This window comes from Amblyomma maculatum, chromosome 2 (assembly GCF_055883805.1).
Source record: "Amblyomma maculatum isolate TAMU_Amacu chromosome 2, ASM5588380v1, whole genome shotgun sequence".
Taxonomy (NCBI): domain Eukaryota; kingdom Metazoa; phylum Arthropoda; class Arachnida; order Ixodida; family Ixodidae; genus Amblyomma; species Amblyomma maculatum.
In genome coordinates this window covers 108,439,527-108,464,622 of record NC_139345.1, presented here as the reverse complement: position 1 = coordinate 108,464,622, position 25,096 = coordinate 108,439,527, and the positions used below count along the sequence as shown (strand labels likewise).

Genomic DNA, 25,096 nt, shown 5'->3' with positions numbered 1-25,096 from the left:
GTGTGCACGCACTACCAGGCGGCGATAGCGTGCTCGGGTGCATCATCATCGGTTATGCTCGGCTTTTTTTTTTTTACCTCTATGATGCTAGTAGTAGTCACCATTTTGCGAGGTGTCTGCGTCTCATCATTATTCCTTAATTCCGTCCGTGTTACTTGCTCTGTTCCACCGTCTACCGTGTTCTTGGTGCTGCATCACGGTGGGGCGGTACGCAAGTTATACTGCTGCTTTTACGCTGAAAGCTTTCGAGTACGGGCTACAGCATAGCAACCGCGCTGCCAGCAGGCACTTCAGCATCAAGTTCTGCGTAGTGCGCTACTGAATACAGCGATTGCAGTGTCGATACGGACTCAGATCAAGCCTCTGACCAAGAGTAGAACTGAATGGTCAGTTGTGAGCAGGGCAGGCACCACCACTAAACGCAGGGAGTGATGATGAGACTGTGTGCGGTAAATTCAGTGCTTTAGCAATTTGTGCTTTTTGCAACCCTGTACTTTTATAACAAGAGTAAGTTCTGCTTGAAAGTAATGTTTTGGTTATATTTACAATAGCTGACCTAAGAATCCCAATTCGCACCTATTTAAATTTGCTTCTAGCGCTCCAAAACATCTGCTCGAAAATTTTCCCCGCACAATTATCGCACACCGCAACTTAGCATCAATTTCCGCGAAAAAAAGTGCGAGCATTATGCGAGTAAATATGGTAATGCTTCAGGCGAGGGAAAGAAATAAGTCCATTTAATCTTTAAATGGAGGTGAACTAGGCAAGTTGGGTGAGCATTTTTGTAGCGAGAGCTACATTGGCCGCAAAGTCGCATTTACGTCGTGGCGGTGGCTGTGCTGAGGTTGCGCCGCTCCTACACCACGAGAGCGAGAAGTCAAGCTAGTTGGTATTGCATATCTAAATAACAGCGCTGGGCACCTCTGAGGTCAGAGTGGCAATGGCAATGTCAACTCTACAAGAACGCTCCTCCTGCAAAACCTCGAACGGCGCGTAGCAAGAATGCCTTTGCGTCCTTCACAGCACTGCCGAGTTCACGTGGCAGTGGAACCTGATCACGCTACGCAAAGAAGACATTGAGACCTTGCAATACTGTGCTTACAGCACAATGTGAGAAACCTTCTCAGTCTAGGACCAAAATTCGCTATAGAACCAAAAAAGTCCGTCGTGGAACTTCTCGGACTAGTGTGGATGATTGGACAAAAAGCAGCAGACCCAGACAAAAAACAGCGCCTCTGTCTGTTTCTTCTTCGTTCTTCGTGTTTCATCTCGTTCCCAGTGCTGTTATTTAGATATGTCCTACGTCACATCTGGCGAGCTACATCAGCGGTGTAGTACTAATGACTAATGCCTAACTAGTACTAATTAGTCATGAGTAATGACAATGACTGGCTATGACGTCATGACTGGATGTAATGACATCACATCCGGTCATGATGTCACGAATGGTGATGACGTCACCAGGCGATTCATGCATATACTAAGTTGACTCTCGCGTCCGTGCGGCGCCATTCATTTGGCGCTTCCTCGAACGCCGCACCACACAGCATATAGAAGCCACGTCTTTGCTTTCAAAGCATAGCCATGAAGATAGCTCTCACGTAACTCCAGGTTTAACCACATGCTAAACCACAGCAAATTTTTTTGGCTCAGTCCGTCAACATCCTATGTTTATTTTTACACGAATTCGGAGCAGATGAACACCCATTGGCTAAAAGTAACAGTAACAATTGGGGTGACTCAGTTTTGTCAAAAACGCTATAGTGAGCTAGCCTGTGTGACAGCAATGCATGCACCGCTAACGAGGCATACTCAGAAATAATCAACACTAAGCTAAATGTCATAGACTGTGGAAGGAACAGCGGTTTGACACCTCATAGGCATGTCCGAATTAAAGGAGCCAGCAGAGTCATTCACATATATATATCAAAGCAATAGTTTTGCTTAACTCCCTTAGTTGTGGCAAGGAAAAAAAGCAATAAAAGAACGTCCTCAACCTCCATTATTTTGTGAGCGAACAATAACGTGCAAAAATTAGACAAAAATCCTCTGCAAATGGCAGCTTATCGTGCGTCTTCTTTGCCCTCGTTTTCCTAAGCAGCGCACTTCTTGCCAAGAATTATGTTCCAACTAGGCCAATCCCAAACACTTCCTTTCTGCTGAAGAAAACAAAAACAGCGACAGATGAATGCCATGTAAGTATCAGGTTAGGTTAATAAACTGCTAGCCACTGCATGAAAAGGTCCCAAGGTACACATTAAAGTAATCTAAAATTACCTGCTTCAAGTGAACCATTTTTTGCCACTTATTGACATTACAAGCGACATTTTCATTGTCTTGCAGCCACTGGACGTTCAGCCAGTGTCCCTCTACGAGCTCGGCTGAACCTCCGCGAGAAAGAAAAACAAGGCAACACAACCCAGGGCTCCAATGCAAATACGGTGCAGGACTCACTGGCACTGCTGCCGATAGATCGGTGCAGGAAGTGCTGCATGCGTGGGCCAAGGGCACCAAACAGGTGAGGTGGCAAGCCCCTCGCTTCTAGCAGGGCTGAAAAGCAAAAGAGAAGCATAGCAGCATTCATCAGCGTTGCAAAATCAAAAATGAAAGGTATGCATTTACGGCAGACTCACTAAGGTCAAAGAACCCCCCCCCCCACCTAGCTGTCAGTGGGCACTGTTGCTTTACGTGTTGCTTTACGTCAACCAAGTACAAAAACTGGACCAAATGGCAAATAACTATGCCAAGAGAGCCATGCTTGACTACATCGAAACCTATGCGAAAATGCAAGGCATACAGAAGCAGACAAAGAGCCTCTAGTGCTTGATGTGGATGTGTGCAAGCTGCCAACGCTCAGCTCTACAGCTACAAAAGAATTTGATGGAAGGACAGCGAAAACAAAGAAAGCAAGAACCTGACCTATTCCACATGCCTCGCTATACAGTTTCCGCACTACCCTCTCGACAAAAGTTCCTGAATCCTATCCGAGCCAGACCGGATGAGAGTTCCATAAACGAGGACTGGTACACACCTTGTAGTCTTCCCATCTCATTGTCATCAGATTCACTGTCTGCAGTGCCTGAACTGTTGCCCACTCTACTGGCAGCTGCAAAAATAAAAAATAAGGAATCATTAAATTTTGTAACAGGCTACATACTGCATTTTTCATGCAGCCATATATAAACTGATACCCAGCCTCAGTGGTTATTTATGGAAGATAGCAAATTAGCCAAATGTTCAGAGTAAAAACAAAAGGCAGCACATGTAAGTTGGAGCAAATGTAACACTCCCACAGAACTGCAACCGCTTCTCACATGCAAGCAAAAGATTGTAATGTGCAACTACGCACACAGAGACCCCTATTTTGATGGCTTACAGTTTGTGGGGTTTAACTTCAAGGCTATGAGTGATGCCGCAGAGGAAGGCTGTGGATAATTTCGGCAATCTGAGTTCTTTAGCATGCACAAACATTGCACAGTACACGGGCACCTTGCATTTGCCTCCACCAAAAAACAGCTCACCGTGGCAAGAATCAAACTCTGCTCACTTGGCTCAATAGTAGAGCACCCTTACCACTGAGCCGCCACAGTGGGGCAGACTCCCATTTTTCATTACCTTGCCAAAACAAAGTGTTTTTTGATCCCAGTTTTATACTTTTGGAGCACTTCTGCAAGCTTTCTAGAGGATGGAGAAATGCCAGTGGTCTCTGAGCCTATGAGAGTACTCCACCACGTGCCAAGCATCGTAGGTATTTTTTGTGACATGGATGATCTTTTTGTGAAATTCACGCAAGTTGCGATGACGAATGCAGCCACCAATCAGAGCAAGAAGAAGCGAAAGCAGTTTATCGCTGCAGGAAAAAGCGGGCATATTGCAAGAAATCGACAAAGGGAAAAAAGAAAATTGGCCTCTGCAGACAGTTTGGCATTTCCCCATCAACCATCGCAATCTTTTGAAAGAGCGAGACAAGATTGTCAAATTTCACTCAACACTGAAGATGTCATCATATTGGATTCTGATGTTTTAATGCGCATGAACAAAGCGCGCACTTTCATTTTGCATGGTGCTATGACATTACCTGATAAGGTGTTGCGCAAAGTGGAAGATGCAGAGGCGTTTTTAATCAACTGTGCGTGCGGCACGCAGCAGAGAAAGAAAACCGATTTTTTTCAAATAAAGCAGCTTCAAAGTTACTGCAACATTTTTTAGACCTTGTCTGCATAAGCGACTGCTGTCAAGATACGTCATTTTCATACCTAGGTTTGACTACTGGCTGATAAAGGCAAGTTTTCACTACGACGTTTCAAAATATCGAACGATTTTCGGTGGTCCCGCGTGATCCACTATATCATAATTTGAATGCATATGCTGCATCAAAAATTTAAAAAAGAAACCTTTCAGCAAAGGACAATTGTAATGCAGCATTCAGTGTACTATGCATGATGCGGGATCGCATAGAACGAAATCACATTATGTTACTTGAAGATGTCATTGGTCTTTCTTTTTCCCTTTTTTTTACTCTCCCTTTTCCACAGTAACCCATATTCGTACTCTTTCTAGATTTTTTTTCCTTTACCATCTACTCTAGACACAGAACTGATAGCTGTGCTTCTTCCTCTTATGCCTTCCATAGCTGTCAACTTTATAAGCGGGTGCACCATGCAACACATTCCCAGGCAGGTGCAAAGGTGCCCTGCCCTTTCTGCAGCAGCCCCCCCCAGAAAGTGAGCTCCTCCAAGACTGTACCCTAGAGCACTTGGGTGACGATGTGTGTGTAAGCTATCAATCTGGAGAGGGTGCACCTTGTGGGGAACCATTTTATAGATTTTTCTTTCCTCGGACGCTATGTGAGTGCCACTGTACAGGGCACCATGTATAGCGGTCACTGCAAAAGTTCACTTTAATCTAGCCGCATGCGAAGCACACTGTCTTATGTCCTATGAGAAACCAATCAAATATTCATCTCATTCAAGACTTCAGTAACTGAGTTCACCTTCAAGCAAGTGAACTTCTACTGTGCTGTCAATTCATATACACAGGGCCGCAAGTTGATTTCCCAAACAAATATTTGAACTGCACATCCTATACCCTGCTCATGAGTGATGCAGTCACTTTCCTGAAACAGCAATAAGTACAAAGAGAATATAAGCTTCCAGTTCCAGTAACCTCTGGCATGCACCACGCCCGGATTCAAAATTACACAAGTTGTTTGCCTGAAAGGAATAGAGATTTTGAACACTGCATGGTTAGACCAAGTCAAAATACCGAATACTTTACCACTCGACCAGATAGTCGACGTAACAGGGGTGTAATGGGTGCTCACCGGGCTGGGCCTCACCGCCGGGCGGTGGCAGGTGGTGGTTGGAGGAGGACGAGGCGGCCCCCTGGTCCATGGGGCCTGAGCCCCCCCCGCCAGCTTGGCCACCCCCCGCCAGCTTGGCCCCCCGGCACGAGCGCCGCCGGCTGCCGCTGCCACTGCTGCTGGCACACGACCCCGTGGTGGCCCTGCTGCTGGCTGCCCCCCGGGCCCCGCCCTTGCTGGCCCGGCCCGCCCCGCTCTCCAGGGCGCACCCCTTCTCCCCCCCGCCGTGGCCTCCTCCTGCAACCGTCACGTGCACAGCTACATACACATACACACTGCACACGCCGTAAGGCAGGCTACCACCACACACCAAAATCCCTCTATGTAAGCACTGCCGTGATTTCATATCTTTCCACTGAAATGCAAGAAACACAGCTGACTTGCTTACTCCAACCAGGCAGGAAAATTTAGCCCTGCTCAGCAAGTACACTTCGCCTATCAGCGGTGTGTGGTGCTGGAGGGGAGTCATTCAAATTAGATGTGCACTCAAAAATTGGTGAAAATAGGTGTGAAATAGGTGTAAAAAGCAAATACACAACAAACATTTATACCACTGCTGCAGAAATCCGGAACCAGGCTTATCTTTTCACAATTAAGGGCCTTCTACCATGCTTCTGAAGAAAAGAGCATGATATGGTACAGCATAATATACATAGGTTCTATGCCCATAACCTGCACATGGGCTAGAAAAAAACGACATAGTGGAGGGGGGCTCCAGATTAATTTTACCCACTGAAGGCTCTTTTAAGCATGCCCTGACCTTTCCTGTCACACTAGCATGTTTGACCTTCACCTCCACAAGAGAAACAACTCCATTACAATCAGAAGTCCACGCAGACACAGGGCACATCTAGGTTCAAAACCAGCAAAGTGATAGAGCACACTGCTTACACTCACAGCCCTCAAGCTCAAAAATAGCAATACACAGGTAAAATAAAGCAATATATTTTGCGACAAACTTGCCCTTTCGCTATTACGTATGTTTACTCCAATTCCCTAGACTATGCATATAGACAAAGCAAACGTTTTCAGGCCAAGTAAAGCATCAATTAAGGAAAGTGCCTGGCCTGGAGTTGTGCAGTAAGATGAGTGCATTCTCCTAGCACCACACAACAAAGGGAATGATGTCAAGAACGGCTCTTACTGCAAGGCCTAAAGTGAGTCTTGGGCTTCTTGTGAAGCTGGGGTGCTTCCTCAGAGTCGAGGCTGCGCTTCACCACACTGCTTGGTGGCTGATCCTGCTGCGATGGTGGTGCTGGCGGCTGCTGAGCGTCCAACGCAACTCCGTTGTGGGTCGAAGGGAAGCTGTCACAGTGGGCCAAGGTCCGCGTGCGGGACCTGCCACAGGACATAAAGGAAGGTCCGACAGTTTCCCTCTGTGTTCACACTAAAGACACCGTCCTGATTATATATATATATATATATATATATATATATATATATATATATATATATATATATATATATATATATATATATATATATGCATGCACTTCAATCCTGAACCCTTCGATGTGTTCACCCCATAAAATCGGGCCCCCTCCAGTTTTGGGTAAAATCCTGTTTCAGCTGAACTTCACACTCTGAGCAGATTTTTAAAAAAAATGTAGTCAAGTTTAGGCCCCACATATACCCGAAAATGCAACTGCAAGGAAATGTAATCTCTTGGTGAGCAAGTTAAATAACACTGAATGGGAACTAGTAGTTATGTTGGACTCATTCTAGAACAGAGTCTCTGCTTTATCCCTTTTCAGCCCTTGTGATGTGTGTGACATGACAATTTGCGGTAGTTTCCAAAATGTTTCAGAAGCCCATGCCAGAACACAGGGGTATGTTTACATAAATCTTACTGATGTCACTTCATGAAGCGTGGCACTCCGAGGTTATGCATTTTGAATGGCTCCTGTTTTGATGAATTTTCACCGAGTACAAGCACAGGCACGCATATCTAACAATGGTCCATTCTGAATGGAACTGTGCATTTCCTATCAGAAAAAAAAAAATTATATATATAAAAAAATGCCAAGAGGGCAATACCCGTTTTGTTGTCCGCAATTGTGCATATGAGATAATTAAAGAAATAAGAGAAAAAATTCGTAATTCTCACGCAGTCTGCCATTTCCGGATTGTTGTGAAAATTATTAAATAAAGGACGAAAAAAAAGCACATCCTGCACAAAAGAAGCCGCACTGTTTTTGGCGCAGAAATTTTAAAGGAACAAAATTACAAAAGCTTTTCATCCAATATGCACCGAAATTTGATATTAAAAAAAAAAAATAAACTGCCCAATTTTCAACCCTCCCCTCTAGAAAAAACCTAGCAATGTTAGACAAACATGTGGCCTTTTTTTCTTTGTGTGCATAGTGCCTGAGCACAGAAAGAAATCACCGAAATCGAGATATTTACTTAATATTTTATCTTCTCCATAAATGCTCGTTTTCAGCCGATGGCATCAAAATTTTTTGCTGCGGAAATGAGCAGACCAAAAATGTGTGTGCAAGTGCTGCAAAACACTTCGCAAGGAACAAAATCTCATATGATGGCGTGAAAGCGAACAAAGACTAATAAGAACAACGTCGGGGGCCAGCACTTCACATAACTTCAAACTTTCCTGAATGCAAATGCACCAAGAAGGCAGCAACAAACAAGACAAGCCAGTCGACAGGCCACAGCCAAAAATGTCAAGAGCGAAGGTTGGGGACAGCCAGTGCGCCCTACAATCTTGCCAACAAAAAAACAGAGGGAGCTTTCTTTGTTGAGTTCGTCGCCCCTGCCCTGCGTATGTCGCATACGCGGAAGGATGACTTCGGCAACACGTGCAGCTGTGGCCTGCCATGGCGACGTAACAATTGCATTCAAACATCTATTGTATGCGTGCAAGGCGTAGTCTTGATTGACAAACACCCATTGCCAGCCCTGGAAGAGTGAAATGGCCAAATGGAACTTTGGTCCGATTTTTCTTTTATTTTTCTAAGAGCGATTTATTTAATAACTTTTCTTTTTGCATTTCAGAACTCAATCTTTTCTTTTCTTTTCTTTGTACTGAAGTAAGGAAAACATCGGAATCCATTTAACCAGAATAATTTGCAATGATTTGGACGTTGTAGTGTCCCTTTAATTCTACAAAAAGCCCGCAAACAAAGGTCTCATAATCAGAGATAAAACTTCGTCAACATTAACTTTTTAAAAGTTCAATTAATTTTTTCTATGCTTATTTCAAGCACAAGTTTTGGCTTTTTTCATGTTTTCCACAAATGAATTACTTTTTTCTGTGACACTTTAAAAACCAAATTTAACCCCTGAAAAACATCCCAATATTGTCAATTTTTTGAACGTGTCCGACATTCGTACAAATGGTAAACGTGCACTCAGAATGGCCCTAGAAACAGAATGGCATCACTTGCAAGCCATTTAGATCCCTGGATTTGCAGCAAGAAGAGTTACATACTAGCACCAATAACTGCAAAAAAACCTCAAATCTGGTATGAGTTTGCATCTTTTTTTTTTTTTTTTTAGAAAAGTTGTTATATTTAAAAATAGCTTCAAAAAGTGTTGGAAAGTAGATAACTAAAGCAATAGGCTAAAAATTTGAAGAATTCTTGATACCATTCTTTTTTGCCAAAATGGACCCGTCAAACTGTACATCTGCACTTGGTAAAAATGCAGAAAACACAAACAGCCTATCAGCAAATGGAAAATATGCCGAATAGTTTGATAACTCAACAATATTCAGCATGAAAAGATATGTTATATAGGCACACCATTGTGTGTTTACTGGCACTTGAAGCTAGTGGGACGAACATGTCCCGTTGTCGTATAAAGAGTCAAAGCAAGGAGTCCAAATCTTTTATATGTATAACAAAAGTCAGGAGCCTAATCATGAGCAGACATACAAGACCGACGGCTTATTCAGAGGAAGTTTCCCAGTGAATAACCACATCCCTTTTCTCGGACAATAAAATCGACTTTCACCGAGTGTATGGAGACCCCCCCCCCATAACTACTGCCCGCAAATTTTATTTAGTAATACTGCAGGCCAAAACTTTGGCCCGAGCAGGAGGGGCTATTCACAAACAAAAAGAAGGCACATAAAAGCGTATAAAAATGTAATATGAAATGAACATAATGCACAAAAAGAGCCACAAATGAAATGCCAACATCGCTGACTTGTACAAAAATGATTTTGCAATGCAGCCATGAAATTGTTGGACTGAAATATACACCAATGAGAACTGAATAAGAAGTGAATTCCACTCGTTCACCGTTCGAGAGAAAAAACTGTACTTGTAAGCACTTGTTTTCGCGAAGATCGGTGCAAGCAAATACTCGTGACTGTGTCGTGTTCTCCTCGTAAAAGGTCGACATACGGAAGTTGGTAGCGTCTTATTTTTTTCAGAAAGAGTTATGTAGTAGTATAAGACGATTAATTTTTCTGTGTATTTCGAGTGTCTGTATTCTATTTTGCAACATTATTGAGGACTGCGAATCCTTCCTGGCATATTTCCCGTATAAAAATCGCACTGCTTTTCTCTGGACTCACTCGAGTTCTTTAGTGTCCTTCATAGTATGCGGGTCCCAGAGTTCGGAAGGATATTCTAACTTAGATCTCACTATTGCATTGTAGGCTAACATTTTAGTTCTTACAGGCGCATTTTTAAGCTTTCTCTTTACGAACCATAATTATTTTTTTTAGCGCAGCTGAGCAAACATCCGAGGTATGTGTTGACCATGTGAGCTTATTGTTAAGATTAACGCCAAGGTATTTGCATTTGTTGACTTCGAGAAAAGTTCTATTTTAAAGTTGATACGGAAAAATGCAAGGAGATTTTTTTTCTTGTTATGTGTAAAAGTACAGTTTTTTTCAGCATTGAGCTCCATTCCCCAATTGGAACAGCAGTGAGTAATTTCTGCCTTTCTCTGCATCACATCATGATCATCATGGGACACAATAACACAATCATCCACGTATAACCGAATGGACACATTACCAGGAATAACATCAATCAAGCCATTAATATAAATTAAAAATAACAACGGTCCTAGCACACTGCCTTGAGGGACTCCTGAGGTGACCTGACGAGCACTTGAAGTACAATTTCGAACATCAACATTCCGTTCTGTTTTTGAGATAAGCACAAATCCACAGTATGATACGAACTGGAAGTCCAATTTTATCTAATTTATATAATAGCTTTGCATGGGGAACTTTATCAAAAGCTTTGCTGAAGTCCAGAAAGAGAGCACATCTATTTGTCCAGCTATATCAAGTATATGGGATAGCTCATGTACAATTGTTACGAGTTGAGTCACAGTGGAGAGTCCTTTTCTGAAACCATGCTGAAAAGGTGCTATGATCTTTCAAAAACTCTTGTATGAAGCCAGCGACAATATGTTCCAATACCTTACAACACATACTAGTAGTAGATATAGGATGTTAACTTGGAACAGTTTGGCGGTCTCCTTTCTTGTATACCAGCACATCACGTGCTTTTCTCCAGACTAATGGTATTGTGCCTAATTTTAAGGATAACAGAAAAAAAAAAAAAAGAATTCAGATATTTGGTTTGGTTTGTGGGGCTTAGCGTCCTGAAACGACTCAGGCTATGAGAGACGCCGTAGTGGAGGACTCCGGAAATTTTGACTGCCTGGGGTTCTTTAACGTGCACTGACAACGCACAGCACACGGGCACCTTGCTTTTCGCATCCACCGAAAAAGCGGCCGCCAAGGCCGGGATTCGATCCCGCGTCCTTGGGAACAGTAGTCGAGCGCCGTAACCACTGCACCACCCCGGCGGGGTTCAGATATTTGTTCAAAATATCGCCTCAAGAAAGCATTGGGAATGTTATCAGGCCCAGCAGACTTCTTAACATTTATATTTAAAAGCAATGCCAGGACACCTTCGCGACTGATTAAAATATGATCTACTGATGGGCTACTTGTACTGAAAAGGTCACTGATCACGTTCTGCAAACACACTTTGAAAATATGCTTTGAAGTATTCAGCAATGCAGTGCGCATCCTCTATATTATTTAGTTCATTTTATTGCATTGTATGTGTTGTTTTCTTTGCCTTAGGTGCAGCCAAAACTTTTTAAGATCGCTAGAAATAAATTCTTCAAGATTCGAGCTGTAGAATCTATCTCAGGCCAAATTAACCTTTATTAGTACATGTCTTGTTTCAGCTCCGTAATCTGCGGGGTGGTCGCTTTGCTCCTCTTTCTCAGTCTTTATTTTACGCTTGGTCTGAATAATATCTTGATTTATCCAAGGATTGAGGCGCTGTTTTCGAACTACTTTTAAAGGGACAAAGTGCTCTGTACAGTACTTTACAGTCTCCTCAAAACGTCGCCATGAAATTTCAACATTATTTCTATTATATCAAGATGTGTACGTATCTAAATAATCTATAATCGCAACATTGTCTGCCTTAGTGAAATTTCTAATTGTTTTTACTGTTCTTTGATTTTGGTGCTCTGCGCAGGGACTATCCAGCAATAAGATATCAGCTTGTGGTCTGACATACCAGGCTCGACCATTGTCGTTCCATCGGAAAATACTTCGCTCAGGAATAGAAGATCAAGAATATTATTTCCCTGGGTATCTTTATCAACAACCTGCTGGAGGCCCAGAGTGAACATAATATCTATCGCCAAGTCACCAGAAACCAACAAACCATAATTTAGACGACTCCAGTTTAGACACGGCAGAATAAAGTCACCTGTTAAAGTTTTTTCCCCTTAGTCTCCGGAGATGATCATACAATTGATGCATAAAAGAGTCATCAGTCCCTGGAGCCCGATATACAGAGCATAAAAAAATGACATTCCGCAGATAGGTACCTTCAAGAACAAACTTTCGTGTTCCTAGATTTGATCTGCAACTGGTACATGAACACCAGATTTTGTTATGACTGCAATACCGCCACCTCGAGAACCCTTATCTTTTCTGTACATATCCACCTCCCCACAAAATGATACCCCTCATCTGCCCTATACTGTTCCAGACGCTCATTCGTTTTTATCTGGCCATGGCATGGCACGCTTCTAAGCAAACTGGAGAACAAGCATACTATGCAAACAGAAACATCTGCTTATGAAGCCTGTGGTAACACTACACAAAGAGGGTGAGTGGGAATACGGAAGTGAAACAAAGATGAAGAGGTCAGGAGACAATTCTACAAGTTATCAATACCATTGGAAAGCAGAACTATGAAATGCACAAGGTTGCAGTAGACTGGATATTTCTTTTCACAGCACAGTTAGCGAGACGAAGCTGCAGCATCTTCCCCCTTTTAGATTTTTCTTCTCCCTAAGCATTTTCCTTCGATGTGTAACACACGAACCAAAAGCCAATTCATCAAATTGCATTTTCTATTTTGAAATGGTGTTCCTGTTACGATGCACTCTGCCACAATCAGTCATCCTTGCTGACAATAGACTTCTCAAAAATTCCTTTTGAATGTGTGCTCCTAAGCCTGAGCCACTTTGGAATGTTAAACTCCATAAACCAAACCAATATGTGCTCTCTCTAGCATTTTCAAAAAGATGCAGGGCTAAGCACCTGACTATGGAGCCTGACGTTTAATGAACTAGCGTGGGGAACTAGCACCTGTCTGACAACTATGTGTTTTGTACTCGATCTTTCTAAAGGTGGCAACTTTTATGAAATTGAAGCCACACTGTGGCGGCATAACAAAGATTGCCACATGTACAGCCACGTTTTCACCACTGCAAGCGCAGAAATTGCTCTCACAGTTTGCCCGTAAAATAAGAGTCAATGCCGGATATATCAAATTATTGCTTATATTGAACGGTCTGAACATCCACTCGAAAATCCCATGCAGAAACGTAACAGTGTGATTCACATTTATCAAACTTCCGTCAACGCAACATATGATCGAACACCGTGCCGTGCTCCTGCAAGGGGTGCTTCTGTTAACAACTCTCTCATGATTACTTTGCACATATGGAGCACAGTTGGCTGAGCATCCCTGAGCACTTGACAGCAACACTAAGGCTGTAAAACCGCGCGACAAGGTGAATGTCGAGTCTGCTTAAAAGTGGCCCTTTGTCTGGCACGTTTTCAAAGCAACACTGCTATCATGCGAAAAATCTGGCAACAGGTCACCGATTTCTTTGCGGTGAAGACAGGCTAGCTGACCAAAGGCTTGAGGCGGCCCTCGCATGTCCTCCTTTACTGCTGAAGGTGACGCAGAAATCAACTGTACCCGATTTCAATTTAGTTATCGCATTGAGTGTACCAGTAACAGATTTAGACCTCTCATCTTTGATGGAAGCCTCAATTCTGATGACACTGGTACCACGCAGCTCGAGACGTGAGCAACATGAGCTCAGTACTCTGACCAGGCCCATGAAGCGGTACGTGAGGGCGTGCCTAACTGGCCCCCTTTTAGACGCCTGGCATGAAGTGCTGCTTGGCGTACGAGTGCGCGCGTGCGCGCTTCGCAGGTCAGCACATTTGTATCAAGCCTCAGGGGTTACAAAGTACTCACCTGTTGGCACGTTTTATATACAAATTATCGATACACTAGACTCTCATGACCCCTTCAAAGTTCAATATATCCAGGTTTAGCTTTATACCTTGCAAGTGATGTTACATGGATGTTAACCCTCAAACGAAAAGACGAGTCGTCAAGTGTCACTGCGCCATTGTTCTAGTGCTCGCAATACAGATAAAGAGCACGGGAATAGAATATTTTCCACTGTACATTAAAGCATTTGCAAGAACACTAAAAAGCAGTTCTTAGCAAACACCGAGCCTGAGAAGACGATTTGCTTGATCTAGAGAGGTTTCAATAAATACAAGGCATAGCTCAGCACACATTATTAATGGGCAGCCTTTCAAGCACGATGAGGTTTGTTCATGACTGTGCCTGTATTGATATCACACATAAATGGTGATACAAATGGTGATACGATCATGATTGGATCACAATCGAATAGAATAAAACGGAAAGAACTATGTCATTATCGACCTTGTATCAATTACATGCACTCCATTCGCCACTTACAGAGTGAGGGCATAAGGCAGGATTGAAAACATAAAAAAAAAAAAAAAAAAAAAAACTGAAAAAGGTGGCCTCATTGTTCCCTCTTCCCAGATGCACACAATAAGGACCTACCAGCGCATTAAAATAGCACATGGTTCATAAAGATTCAAAAATGCATAGTGCATACCTTTATCAGCTAGAAACAAAAGAAACTATGACTGGCAAACTTTTCCAGTTTATACGAAAGCGGTATACCAATGCAGGGTCATGCCAACATGCAGTGCTAAATGCCAAAACGTGCACTCCGAGTTATGCCATTCACCTGTTATGGAGGGGTCTATACTGCTGAGGCAATTGTTTTAAAACACTCCCCAGCGCACACTGCCTGTCTAGAACTCTTCCTTCAGGACGAACATTTTCAAATTCTGGATTACTTCCCTGTAGCTCATTTGTTCCTTTGCCTTCTCAAGATATGCTAGACCAGCTCACACCAAACTCTTAACATCAAGAAATAAGAGTGAGTCTATCGTTAAGTCATCTTGAAGCAAGTAATTAGGTCACACACAGAAGGGGTCCTACGTAATGCAGCCATACTGGTTTAGTTAAGGCACCCCCCTCCAGGTTGTGAAAATCGCCAAAGTACACAACAGATTCCTTCCAGCCAGTCAAAAATTTTTATTTTATGATGTCATCAAACATGCGCCACGCCACCTCGACTCAACTGGCTGCTTGAATGCATTTCACCAGCTTTCAAAAACATGCAGCAGTCCTGGTGATAGAGTACTGATTGATTGTTGATTGTGTGATAGGTCACAACAGGTAACCTGAGCAACAATTTCAAACAGACTAGCAGCAGATGGAATGCTTGATTCTGCATTTCATAAATGAATTAAGCTTGACTAAAAACATTTGCCTATTTCGACTTGATGGACAAAAATGCGGCGTGTACCACTTTCATGTGCTCAGCCATTGCCAATGGTTTGGAGTTCACATGAATGAGAAGCACGTTTCCTTGTTCTTGTCTCCACCAATCACGTGTGCACCTCAGCATTCTGGACTATGCTTGTAACCTTACGTTCATGTCGCACAAGCAAGATTTGGATGAAATTTTAAGAAACCTAGAACACAGCGTAGATCTTAAAGCAGCTAGCCCACGTTTCAAAAGCACCACCAAATGGGTACAAGCAAGGGCTCACCTGGTTTGAATGGGAGACCGTGTCCCGACGAGAGGTTGCGGCTTCTTTAACCCCCCTGGCTGGCTGTTAGGTTGGTCGGCCATAGGCAATCCGCCCACAGCAAACCATACCAGGATTTATCACAAGGCTCTGCATGGCAGGAGGTGCATACATTTGAAAACATTTCAAGAGAGAAAAGACAAAACAGAACTCACTGCTGTTTCTATCACGCAACTCTCACAACTCTATGATGCAACAGCTTCCGACATCATACAGCAACTCATCTCCACATCCGGTGACAATTAGGTACTCTTAAAGTCTAGTATCCTTAATCGTCAATAACCCAACATGCTGCAGTTTGCCTTTTGAAACCCCTATTGAAACAAGTGGTTCTTGCCAAAGCTGCTTACATTGATATTTTGTTCATGTATCTAAGAAACAGCCCTATCTCAAAAGGCGAATGTATTCATTTGATGTGCATGCAGCGGACATTATTTGGTGCTTAACTGTCAAGACATCGAGCTGAATGGCCATAACAGTACTCCACCCATGCCTCCCCCAATGAAAAAGGAACATACGAAGTCATGTTCTGGTCACCACAAAAAAAAGTGCCTGAAGATGCACCTTTCGCACACCTGAACCAAAACTATTAGATGCAGACCAACAGCTGAAAACAGCACAGAAAACCGATGTACAACTGCAGTTATTTAAACCAAAACTATTAGATGCAGACCAACAGCTGAGAACAGCACAGAAAACCAATGTACAACTGCAGTTATTTTTCACAGGCCAGTCATCAAGACAGAAAGCAAAGCTCCATTTTCACATTCAAAAAGGTACATGAAAACAATTAACCCTTCCAATGCTCACCATATTTTCAGAACAGGTCTAATCACAACACGTTGTAGCAGATTCCCCACCTACGATGAAACAACCAGCAACAAACTAGCTCTGCAGACGTTAGACTGATCTGTCAAAACCCTGTGGGAACAGCGGGTGGTGCAGCGGTCCGGCCTCCAAAAATAGATATGTCCTTAACTGATAATAAGATTCAAACAAAGAGATCACCACCAATGAAGCTAAGAGCACTACAGTGGCATCCATATTTGTTCCAGTTAAAAAAGAGAGCACATAACAGATAGGTGATGCACGAGCCCCCAAACATCAACAGAGAGTAAAAGAAATGCAAACTGCATACTAAATATAAGATGTCTGCTAGTATTTGAAGAAAAAAAAATCTAACCAAGTCATAGCTCTGAAACCTCCAAGAAATGTTATTTTTGTGCGCAGATTCTATATAAAATCTAATTCCATGTAAAGCAAACCCTTGTAAAGTTATGTAATACGCCATGCGAGTTTTTTATAAAGAGAGCTTTTAAGAAATTTTTCTGCAGGAAACCTGCTCAACCTGCTCAAATACAAGGCCATTTTTCCAAGCTAGCTAGTGCATTACTGGACTTGGATGTAAAAAGAAAGTGCAGAAATAATGCATAGGAAGGAACGAAGTTACCACAGAGGTGGAAGCAGGCTTGAGCATTTTTGAGCAGCTTTGGGAGCAGTAGTAAACCCATTTTGGAGCAGCTTTGAAGCAACGAAATGAGAGTTTTGGAGCATTTGAATTATGCGTTGGAGCATGTTTCTAAAATCAAACACCTTTGATAATTGCAGTTTTCTTTTTCCGAAATACAAAATCTCCAATCTGATTCCTTTTTATGCAAGTTCAATGCCTTTCCAATCTCCCACTCATCTCTGATAAGACAAACGGCCAAAGCATGTACAGATATATAACACAGGGCAACCTTAGCAAAAACTTGGAAGAGACTACCAGCAAACGTAACGCTTGCTGGTGCGCTTTATAACCAAACATCTAGTCTCACCTAATGCGTTCTCCTATTTTGACTTGATAGATTCAAATGTCGAGTCTACCACTGCTATGCGCTCTAGCAGCGATACTAATTTGGAGTTCAGATTAATGGGCATGGCAATTTTGCTCCCTATCTTGTGCATATCTACTTTATTTTCCTTATTTAGAATACACCTCAAAGCCTCCAGATATGGGGTATTACAAGGTTCCTTTTGATCCTATGCCTCGGCTGATAAATGCCCGAGCACATGGATATTTTGTCTGCAAAAAAGACGCTTTCAGACCACAATAATGCGCCTCGACAGGCTTGGCGCCAGTGCCGCTCCCTTGCTTTTTGCCTACCGTGGGATCGCAGACGACTGCAACACAACCTCGATCGTTTTGTCCATTTGTAAATATGATGGAGGTTTACAGGGGTGAAAGCAGGCTTGGGCATTTTGGAACAGCTTTTGAATATAGAGAGATGGCTTTGAGGGGTAGCCTTTCCATTCTGCAGCTTTTTTACTTCACTGCCTCCTACCAATAATTCATTCTTTGCTTGAGCAATGCTGGGGCTCATTTTTAATATTTTCGCAATAAATTCCGTATGCCTTTCCAACAATCTTGAGAAGCTTCCTAGTGATGGTGCACTATGCATGTGACGTAGCACCCCCTCTCTTACCACCAATTGCCAGTGGCTCACAATAAAATTTCCTTGCAAACAAATATTTATTATGCTCCATGCTTCCTTCCCTTGCAAAAATTTCATTTCTATTAAGCCCAGTGCAAGATGCGTTATATCTCTGCCACTGGTGGAATGACATTGTTCCCGAGTTTTGCTAAATTTGATGGCAGAGCATCAAAATAGCCAGTTTGGAGCAGTTTTGGAGCAATATTGCATTTTGGAGCAGGATGGAGCAGGGAAAGCGGTTTGGAGCAGAATTGAGCAATTGGAGCAGCACTTCCACCCCTGTTAAAAGGACAGAGCACTATCAACTGAGGCTTTTATTGACAGACCACATGACAAAATATGCAGTAGAGCGAACATGAATGAGGTGAACGCAGATTGTTCAAACTGTCACAAACAGCACTTTGTGCGATGCTCCATGAGTGTTGTGCACTCTATACCGCCAGCTTCAGGTAAGCAGTATAGACCTCTCACAAACTGACGCTTCAATAGTGCCATTGGCCAACACTGGCGATATCTAGCATCAAACTAGATTGCACTGGTTTTTTCGACTTGTGGCCCCTGTGAGAGTAACTGCATCCAAACGGCAGCACTTCTTTTGTGTGATCTCCAAAGTGCCCTATTTCGGTTAATTTTTCTTTCACTTAACTTGTGCTGTGCCCCTTCGATATGCCCGCATGAGCAATCAATGCGAGGTGTAATAGCGAAATCGAACCCGGAGTGGTTCCGCCGTTTCATCTGCCCTGGTGGCAACCACATAGTCTTCGAGACCTGGCATGCTCATCAGCAGTACATTTCATTGTCATTGCTGTGCACAGCGCACACTCAATACTATCATCTTTATGTTCCGCTGGTGACAGTTACCCGATGTGACGAAAAAGCAAGCCTGCACATAGCTCTTGGCGAAGACGAGCGACGAGCCAAAGCGTGAAAGCGGTCAATAAATATAAGGCGGTTTTTCCACATGCAACAGCTCGGTCACCCGAAGTTTACTGCCTCCGTTAAAGCTCAGGTTGCTGTTAACCAAATTTAGCGCAAGCAGAGGCGCATTTTTCAAGCAACATGGTACTGGCTGCGAACAGATGTGTAACAGCAATCACAGATCTCAGAGCTACTGAAACAGCCAGGCGCTATATTTCAAAATGAGCATTGCGTGCAGTGCCACGCAGAGAGCGGATGAAGGTAAAAAAAAATGTTGTGGGGGATCAAAGTGCTGCATATAACTTCCATAGCTCATGAATTTCGCAGGTTGCCGTGAAGTATTATGTACCGAATATCTCTTCTCGTAGCGTGGTGCAATTTTCGTTTTAGATTGGAAGGAAGTTGCACTTCAAACAATAACATATGTAACCGCCTCACCTACATAGGTGAAAGTATTGGGTCCAAGAGATGGCTTATTGCAAGATGTTTCGAAATGGGGTAGTTTTGGGTTTAATAACGTACTATGATGGCTGCCAACTGAAAAGCTCTGGACAATTTCAACCGCCTGGCAGAGGTGGAAGCATGCTTAATCATTCTGTAGCAACTAAGGGAGCAGTAATAAAGCCATTCTGGAGCAACTCTGGAGCAATAAAACAAGTTTTGGAGCATTCGATTTGTATTCTGGAGCACGTTTCTAGGCCCACGCAACTTTAATAAGAGCGCAATTTTCTATTCCTGACCAAAAAAAAAAAAGAAAGAAACATGGTTTCATTCCTTTATACAGTAAAATACCGCTTCAACGAACGTCACTTCAACGAACTATTCAGTTGTACAAACTTTTTTCAAATCCCCCTCCAAATCGCCATTGAACCCAATGCAAACACCCTTCAGTTTAACGAAATTCAGTGCAGTGCGCATTTCAGTTTTACGAATGTATTCCGCGGCGCCACGTACGTCTCAAAGGTCACACTGATCGCTTCAACGAGTATAACACGCCCCTTTTTACTGCATATTTTTATTCCGAGAACGGCGCGGCCATGCTTTAACAAAATAGGCTACCTAGATAGGCTCGTAGCCAGCACAAGCCATAGCTGGCTTTGCACATTTTGTTGGCTCCACAGCTATTAGCAGCCAAAGCCATAGCCACAGCTACAGCCTCAGCTCTACTAGCCCTACTGTGAATAGGCTGCGCGTGCTTCATACTAATGAGTGCCAAAAGAAAACGCTTGTCTCTTGACGAAAAACAAGAAGAAAATGACAGCGATGAAGGGAGCACTGAACCTGGTGGCTGGAAGGAATTGTCAGAAAGACTGGGTACTGACAGCCCTTTGCCTTTTGAGGACTATGCCTGCTGTGACTCCTAGGTTGAGACATGTGCCACGCTGACTACGGAAGACATCGTAGCAAGCGCACTACCTCAGGAACAAGAGGAGGAGGAGGAGGAAGAAGAATCTACCGAAGGAGCACCAACTGAAGAAAAAAATTCAGCTAAAGAAGCATTGGTGTGCTTGGAGAAACTAAAGACCTTTGCTGCCCAGCAGACTGTTGTGCCGGAGAAAGTTCACGAGGGCTTGGACATAGTGGCCCAGTTCACAACCGCTGCAGTCTTAAGTGGACAAGTGCAGAAAAAGATTACTGCATTCTTCACAAGGACCTAAGTAGTGAATATCAACTTGCAAATAAATGGGTTGATATCATTCGAACACCCTGTTCTTCCTTTAGCGCAAGATAAGCTCCGACATACTTATTTCAGTTGAGTGAACTTTCACTTCGACAAAGTTTTTCCCGGGGTCCCTCGAAGTTTGTTCAACTGAAGTTTCACTGTACTCAGCATTCAATGCTTTGCAGACTATGCAAGCATCTCTGACAAGACAAGACAAACAGCCGTAACATGTACAAATATTCAACACAGGTGAGCTGAGCAACGATTCGAAACAGACTAGCAGCAGATGGAACGCCCGATTTCACATTTCATAAATGAACACTAAGCTTGAATCACATAAATGAATGAGAAACTTTCGTTCCCTATCTTGTGCATATCCTTTTTGATCATAGGCATGCGCTACAAAATTCCCGAGCACGAGAAAGTAGGGCTCATGTACAGCTCATGTATCAGCAATCCCTCCATTTTTCTGTAGGAAGAAAAAAAGACCAGGAATATCTCGCACTGTAACAGAACTGGAATTATGCTTTCACATTTGAAATGACAGGACATCAGTTGCCTTAATATGTAAATGTGTGATTTCTTGTCTTCCCTATTTGCTGAAAAGAGCAGCTGCTACATATAAGCAATGTTGCCAATTCGAAAATAGAAAACCCATAGCAGGAAGCCCCTAAAATGAGCTAGAAATCACTAAATTTAACATTTGCATCAAAAAGCAATTTTTCATAGATATTATAGTCATTTGCATGAAAACAACATAATGAATTATTTTTAATACAACAAAAATCGTTTTGTTTTTCTCTTTGAGCGTAAACTTCTGATTACAAACACTTCCATCATAAGGACCGCCTACTTTCTGTACGTTTAAATCAAAGTTGGTGTGTCTTTCTTTCCTGAATAGAGACTGCTGTCTTCAGGCACTCTCACTCACAAAAAGACGTCTACTTCACCATAGTTCGCCAAGCACTCTGTGGGTGATTGTGCACTCATAACACCGGTTCTAGGCAGGATTCCAGCACTGCTGCCAATTCACGCTACAAGTTCATATCCTGCCGACCGTTTGGAGTACATTTGACAGCAGCTTGTAGTTTTGAGCAGCATTTACTCTGCCTTTGGAGTCTGGCTTGAATAATTAAAGATTGGGTCTGTCATCTCTGTTCACATTAGGTTCCCAGTTAACAAGTGGAAATGCTCAGGCGACTGAATATGTTTCTAACCTCTGTGCTCGACAAGAGGAGCATCAGTATGAAGAGAGCAAACTTGGCCAACTCGGGGAAAGAATTTTTGTCGGAAGCATCCGTGTACTACTTGAGGAGAATGAACTTCAGTTAAACGACAGCGATTGTTGTTCTCGAAAATTGGGGTCCCACATTCACTCTTTCCTGAACTTCTGCACATACTTGACAGTTTCCATCCTGCCAGACAACATGTTCAGGATCAACAAACTCGGCGACAGCACGACAGTATTAAAAAATGCCGCATAAATCAATTCAAGGCACACTGGCATGCTTAAATGGTCACCATCTTGAGATCTCAGTGATGTCATGAGCTCACAGCGACGTTCTCTTGCAGAAATGAATTCAATTGCAAAGAACTTGCTCTACTCTAAGCAAAAATTGCTGGACCACAAAAAACGCCATTAAAACCTCCAACGGCAGCTAACAACTGCTAAAAATCCTGCAGCCCAACATTTTTGCACAGTAAACAGTGTAAAAAGCCGCTACATTTAGCAGGAAAACTGCTAACTTGGAAACACTGCATGACATAAGTAGTCTGTCAATAAAATCCTATGTTGTTAGCACTCTGCCCCGTTAACTTTGTTCCTTCCTTAGCTATACTTCTGTAAACACAAAGTCCAGTACTGTTCAAAACTACTACTGGTTTGTCTTGGCAATCAAAGAGTGCAATGAAGGCAAAATTATCTTGTCTATCAAAAAAGCTTACAAAATTTTGAAGCCACCTCTTCGGAAACAGGAGGAAATGTTTGCATTCTCGTTTATATATATATATATATATATATATATATATAAGGATAACCTTGATAAGCGGGACTCGCTGCATTCATGTTCAGAAAACCAATGGCATGCATTCTAACAGGTTCCTGGCAGCAAAATGTTTTTAAAAGCTCTCTCCAAAAAAACCTGCGTAGCATATCACTGAAGTGAAAAAGGACTCGCTTCACAAGAATCAAATTAAATATTTGGAAACACCATGCAAAAACGTGTTTCTTAACATAATAATTGTGACTCCCATATTAAAGACTCTTTTAAGACCAATTTCCCTCTGAAGCACACGGCAAAGCAATGTCTACTTGAAAGCACTTCAGCCAATCCTAAACACAAAGCAAAACAGCATTAAGGATGGAGCACCAAAAGGATGAAGTACTAAAGGACAAGCTAAGCAGAACAGCATGAAAAAATTTTGAAATGCCTATGTGCTAAAGTTTCCAGAATGTTCATACATTCGTACAAGAGCTGCTGGTAAATATTTACATGTAGTAAATATAATGCTTTGACGAATAAGATGTTCTCCCTTTCTTGTTCAACCAGGTCAGTCGCTGTGCACAGCCTAAATGTACCAATTTAACTGCATTATGCTTTTTAACCATTATCAATTATTGTAACTCTGACACTTCGTTCTGTTGCTCAGACTATAACACCATAAATGCCCCAAAATTTTAAGTATGTATTGGCAAAAATGAGAACCACCACCTAAGTGAAATGATTATTTTATTTCACGGCTGGTTCAGTCAATAATGTTCCATAAATTGGTTAAGTAGAACCAAAACACATTTGATTAGCCTAGCATAGTTTCAAGACAGGCTGCACTCACATTGGCCACTTTTACATGGCAGTGACTCTGGAAAGGGGATGATGTCCACGAATGCTGCTCCTCACTCAACGTGCAACTAACCTGAAACACAGAAATGCCCTCAATACCGACACATAAGAAAATTGACAAAGGACCAAATTTTCTGTAATTTAATTGGCTGATAGGGATCTGAAGGAAAGAAGACAAAGTTTGCTGCTTTAGCTTAAGTTATGGTCATGAACCAGTACATCCATAACGAAAGTAGAGTTAGTTCCCAGCCTTAACATTTCATCACGGGACACGTAACTTCCACCTTTCACGCCTTTTCGTACAGGTGTCCACTTTGTATACACACATAAAACCTCGCAGAAGAAGGATCACAAATGAAAGGCAAAAAAATGAACCCGTGGATTAACCGCCATAACACACACACAAAAAAAATGTGAACTGGTAAACCTTCATTGCGGAGCTGTACGCTTTGACGTCTAACAGCAGTCAAGGACTAGCTCATCCATTGCCCCACTGAATTATTTTATACAACAGCCGCACAGATAAAAAGAAAAGAAGCCGTGCTGCCGTAACCATAACGCATACAACGACGCGGCAAGCAGTTGAGCAACGCGTACCGTGAGAGATAATACCTTGTTCTGTGAGAATGTATGGTGAGGACCACTCATTGCATTTTCTTCACAGCTGCGAGCAATAGTGAAGCAGGACGACTAGCTTTGACACCTCGGAGACTGTCCCATGAACTAACGGATGACTAACAGTGGGGACATTGACTGCGACTCGACTCGCCTCGGTGTGGCAGCTGATGTTCAGGAGGGGAAGACTTCTGTTTGCTTTCTATTTTACTGGCGTAGAAAGGGCGACTTGGATACGAGACGCGAGCGCGTGTCTCCGCAGCGCAACGCAGAGAATACACTTCGGGACATACGTGATCCAAACAATACTCCGAGCAGGGCATCATCTCAACGGAACGCTGTGAACATACCGCCGGGAAAACGCACCAACAAAGAAATCCGTTCACCTATCCTTTCCGAGGAAATAAACCTATCCGTAAAAGAAAAGAAAAAAAGAAAGCTAGCTTGCTGGGATTAAAACCAGATTGGTCAGCTGCGGTACTCTGGCGTCAATAGTAGCGTTTGCGACTTTCGCGGTTTAGAACAGAGTGCTGCGCAATTTTTCTACATTGATTTTTCGTGTCCGGGAAATAAAATGAAATTGTATGAGTACCACACGTTCACCACTCGAGAACGCTCCCAAAATAAAAAGCTAAATTTCAGGCGCACAAAAAATAAAAACGCGACGCAGTCTAGGCCTAAGTTTACAAGCGACTGAGAATATTCCCACAAAATAAGCCCCAAAATTCAACGCTTAGGCACGCTTAGATTCATATCGCCTCCCGCAGAACAACGCGAGCTGAGAAACTTCGACCTACCGACAACTTCTCGACGGCAGTACAGCGAACCGCGAGCTTCCCTCAGTCGACTGGCTGACGATTTCCCACCACACGCAACGGGAGCTGAGGCTGGCTTTGGCTGGCATACGACGCATGCGCAATTTTTACATTTTCTCACACCGTCATGTAGCAGCGTCTGTTTGTGTTTGCTTGCCAGAAC

The 25,096-nt window shown here is 42.8% G+C and overlaps 1 protein-coding gene across 4 annotated transcripts in view; it reads right to left on the bottom strand.

The window, feature by feature from the left end:
• Positions 1–25,096, bottom strand: part of ctrip (E3 ubiquitin-protein ligase ctrip) — a 118,144-nt gene that overhangs the window by 92,727 nt on the left and 321 nt on the right. The window contains exons 1-8 of one of the 4 annotated variants that reach the window (XM_084595024.1): positions 24,916–24,976; positions 24,116–24,167; positions 23,496–23,576; positions 15,570–15,698; positions 6,507–6,700; positions 5,324–5,599; positions 3,032–3,106; positions 2,455–2,550 (exon numbers count right to left, since the gene is read on the bottom strand). In XM_084595024.1, coding sequence (XP_084451150.1) covers positions 2,455–2,550; positions 3,032–3,106; positions 5,324–5,599; positions 6,507–6,700; positions 15,570–15,652 — 724 coding nt within the window. In that variant the 5' untranslated portion in view covers positions 15,653–15,698; positions 23,496–23,576; positions 24,116–24,167; positions 24,916–24,976. Of the gene's footprint in view, positions 1–2,454; positions 2,551–3,031; positions 3,107–5,323; positions 5,600–6,506; positions 6,701–15,569; positions 15,699–23,495; positions 23,577–24,115; positions 24,168–24,411; positions 24,537–24,915; positions 25,050–25,096 lie in introns of those variants that run through there. The other 3 variants (XM_084595022.1, XM_084595025.1, XM_084595023.1) reach the window with 3 other exon arrangements.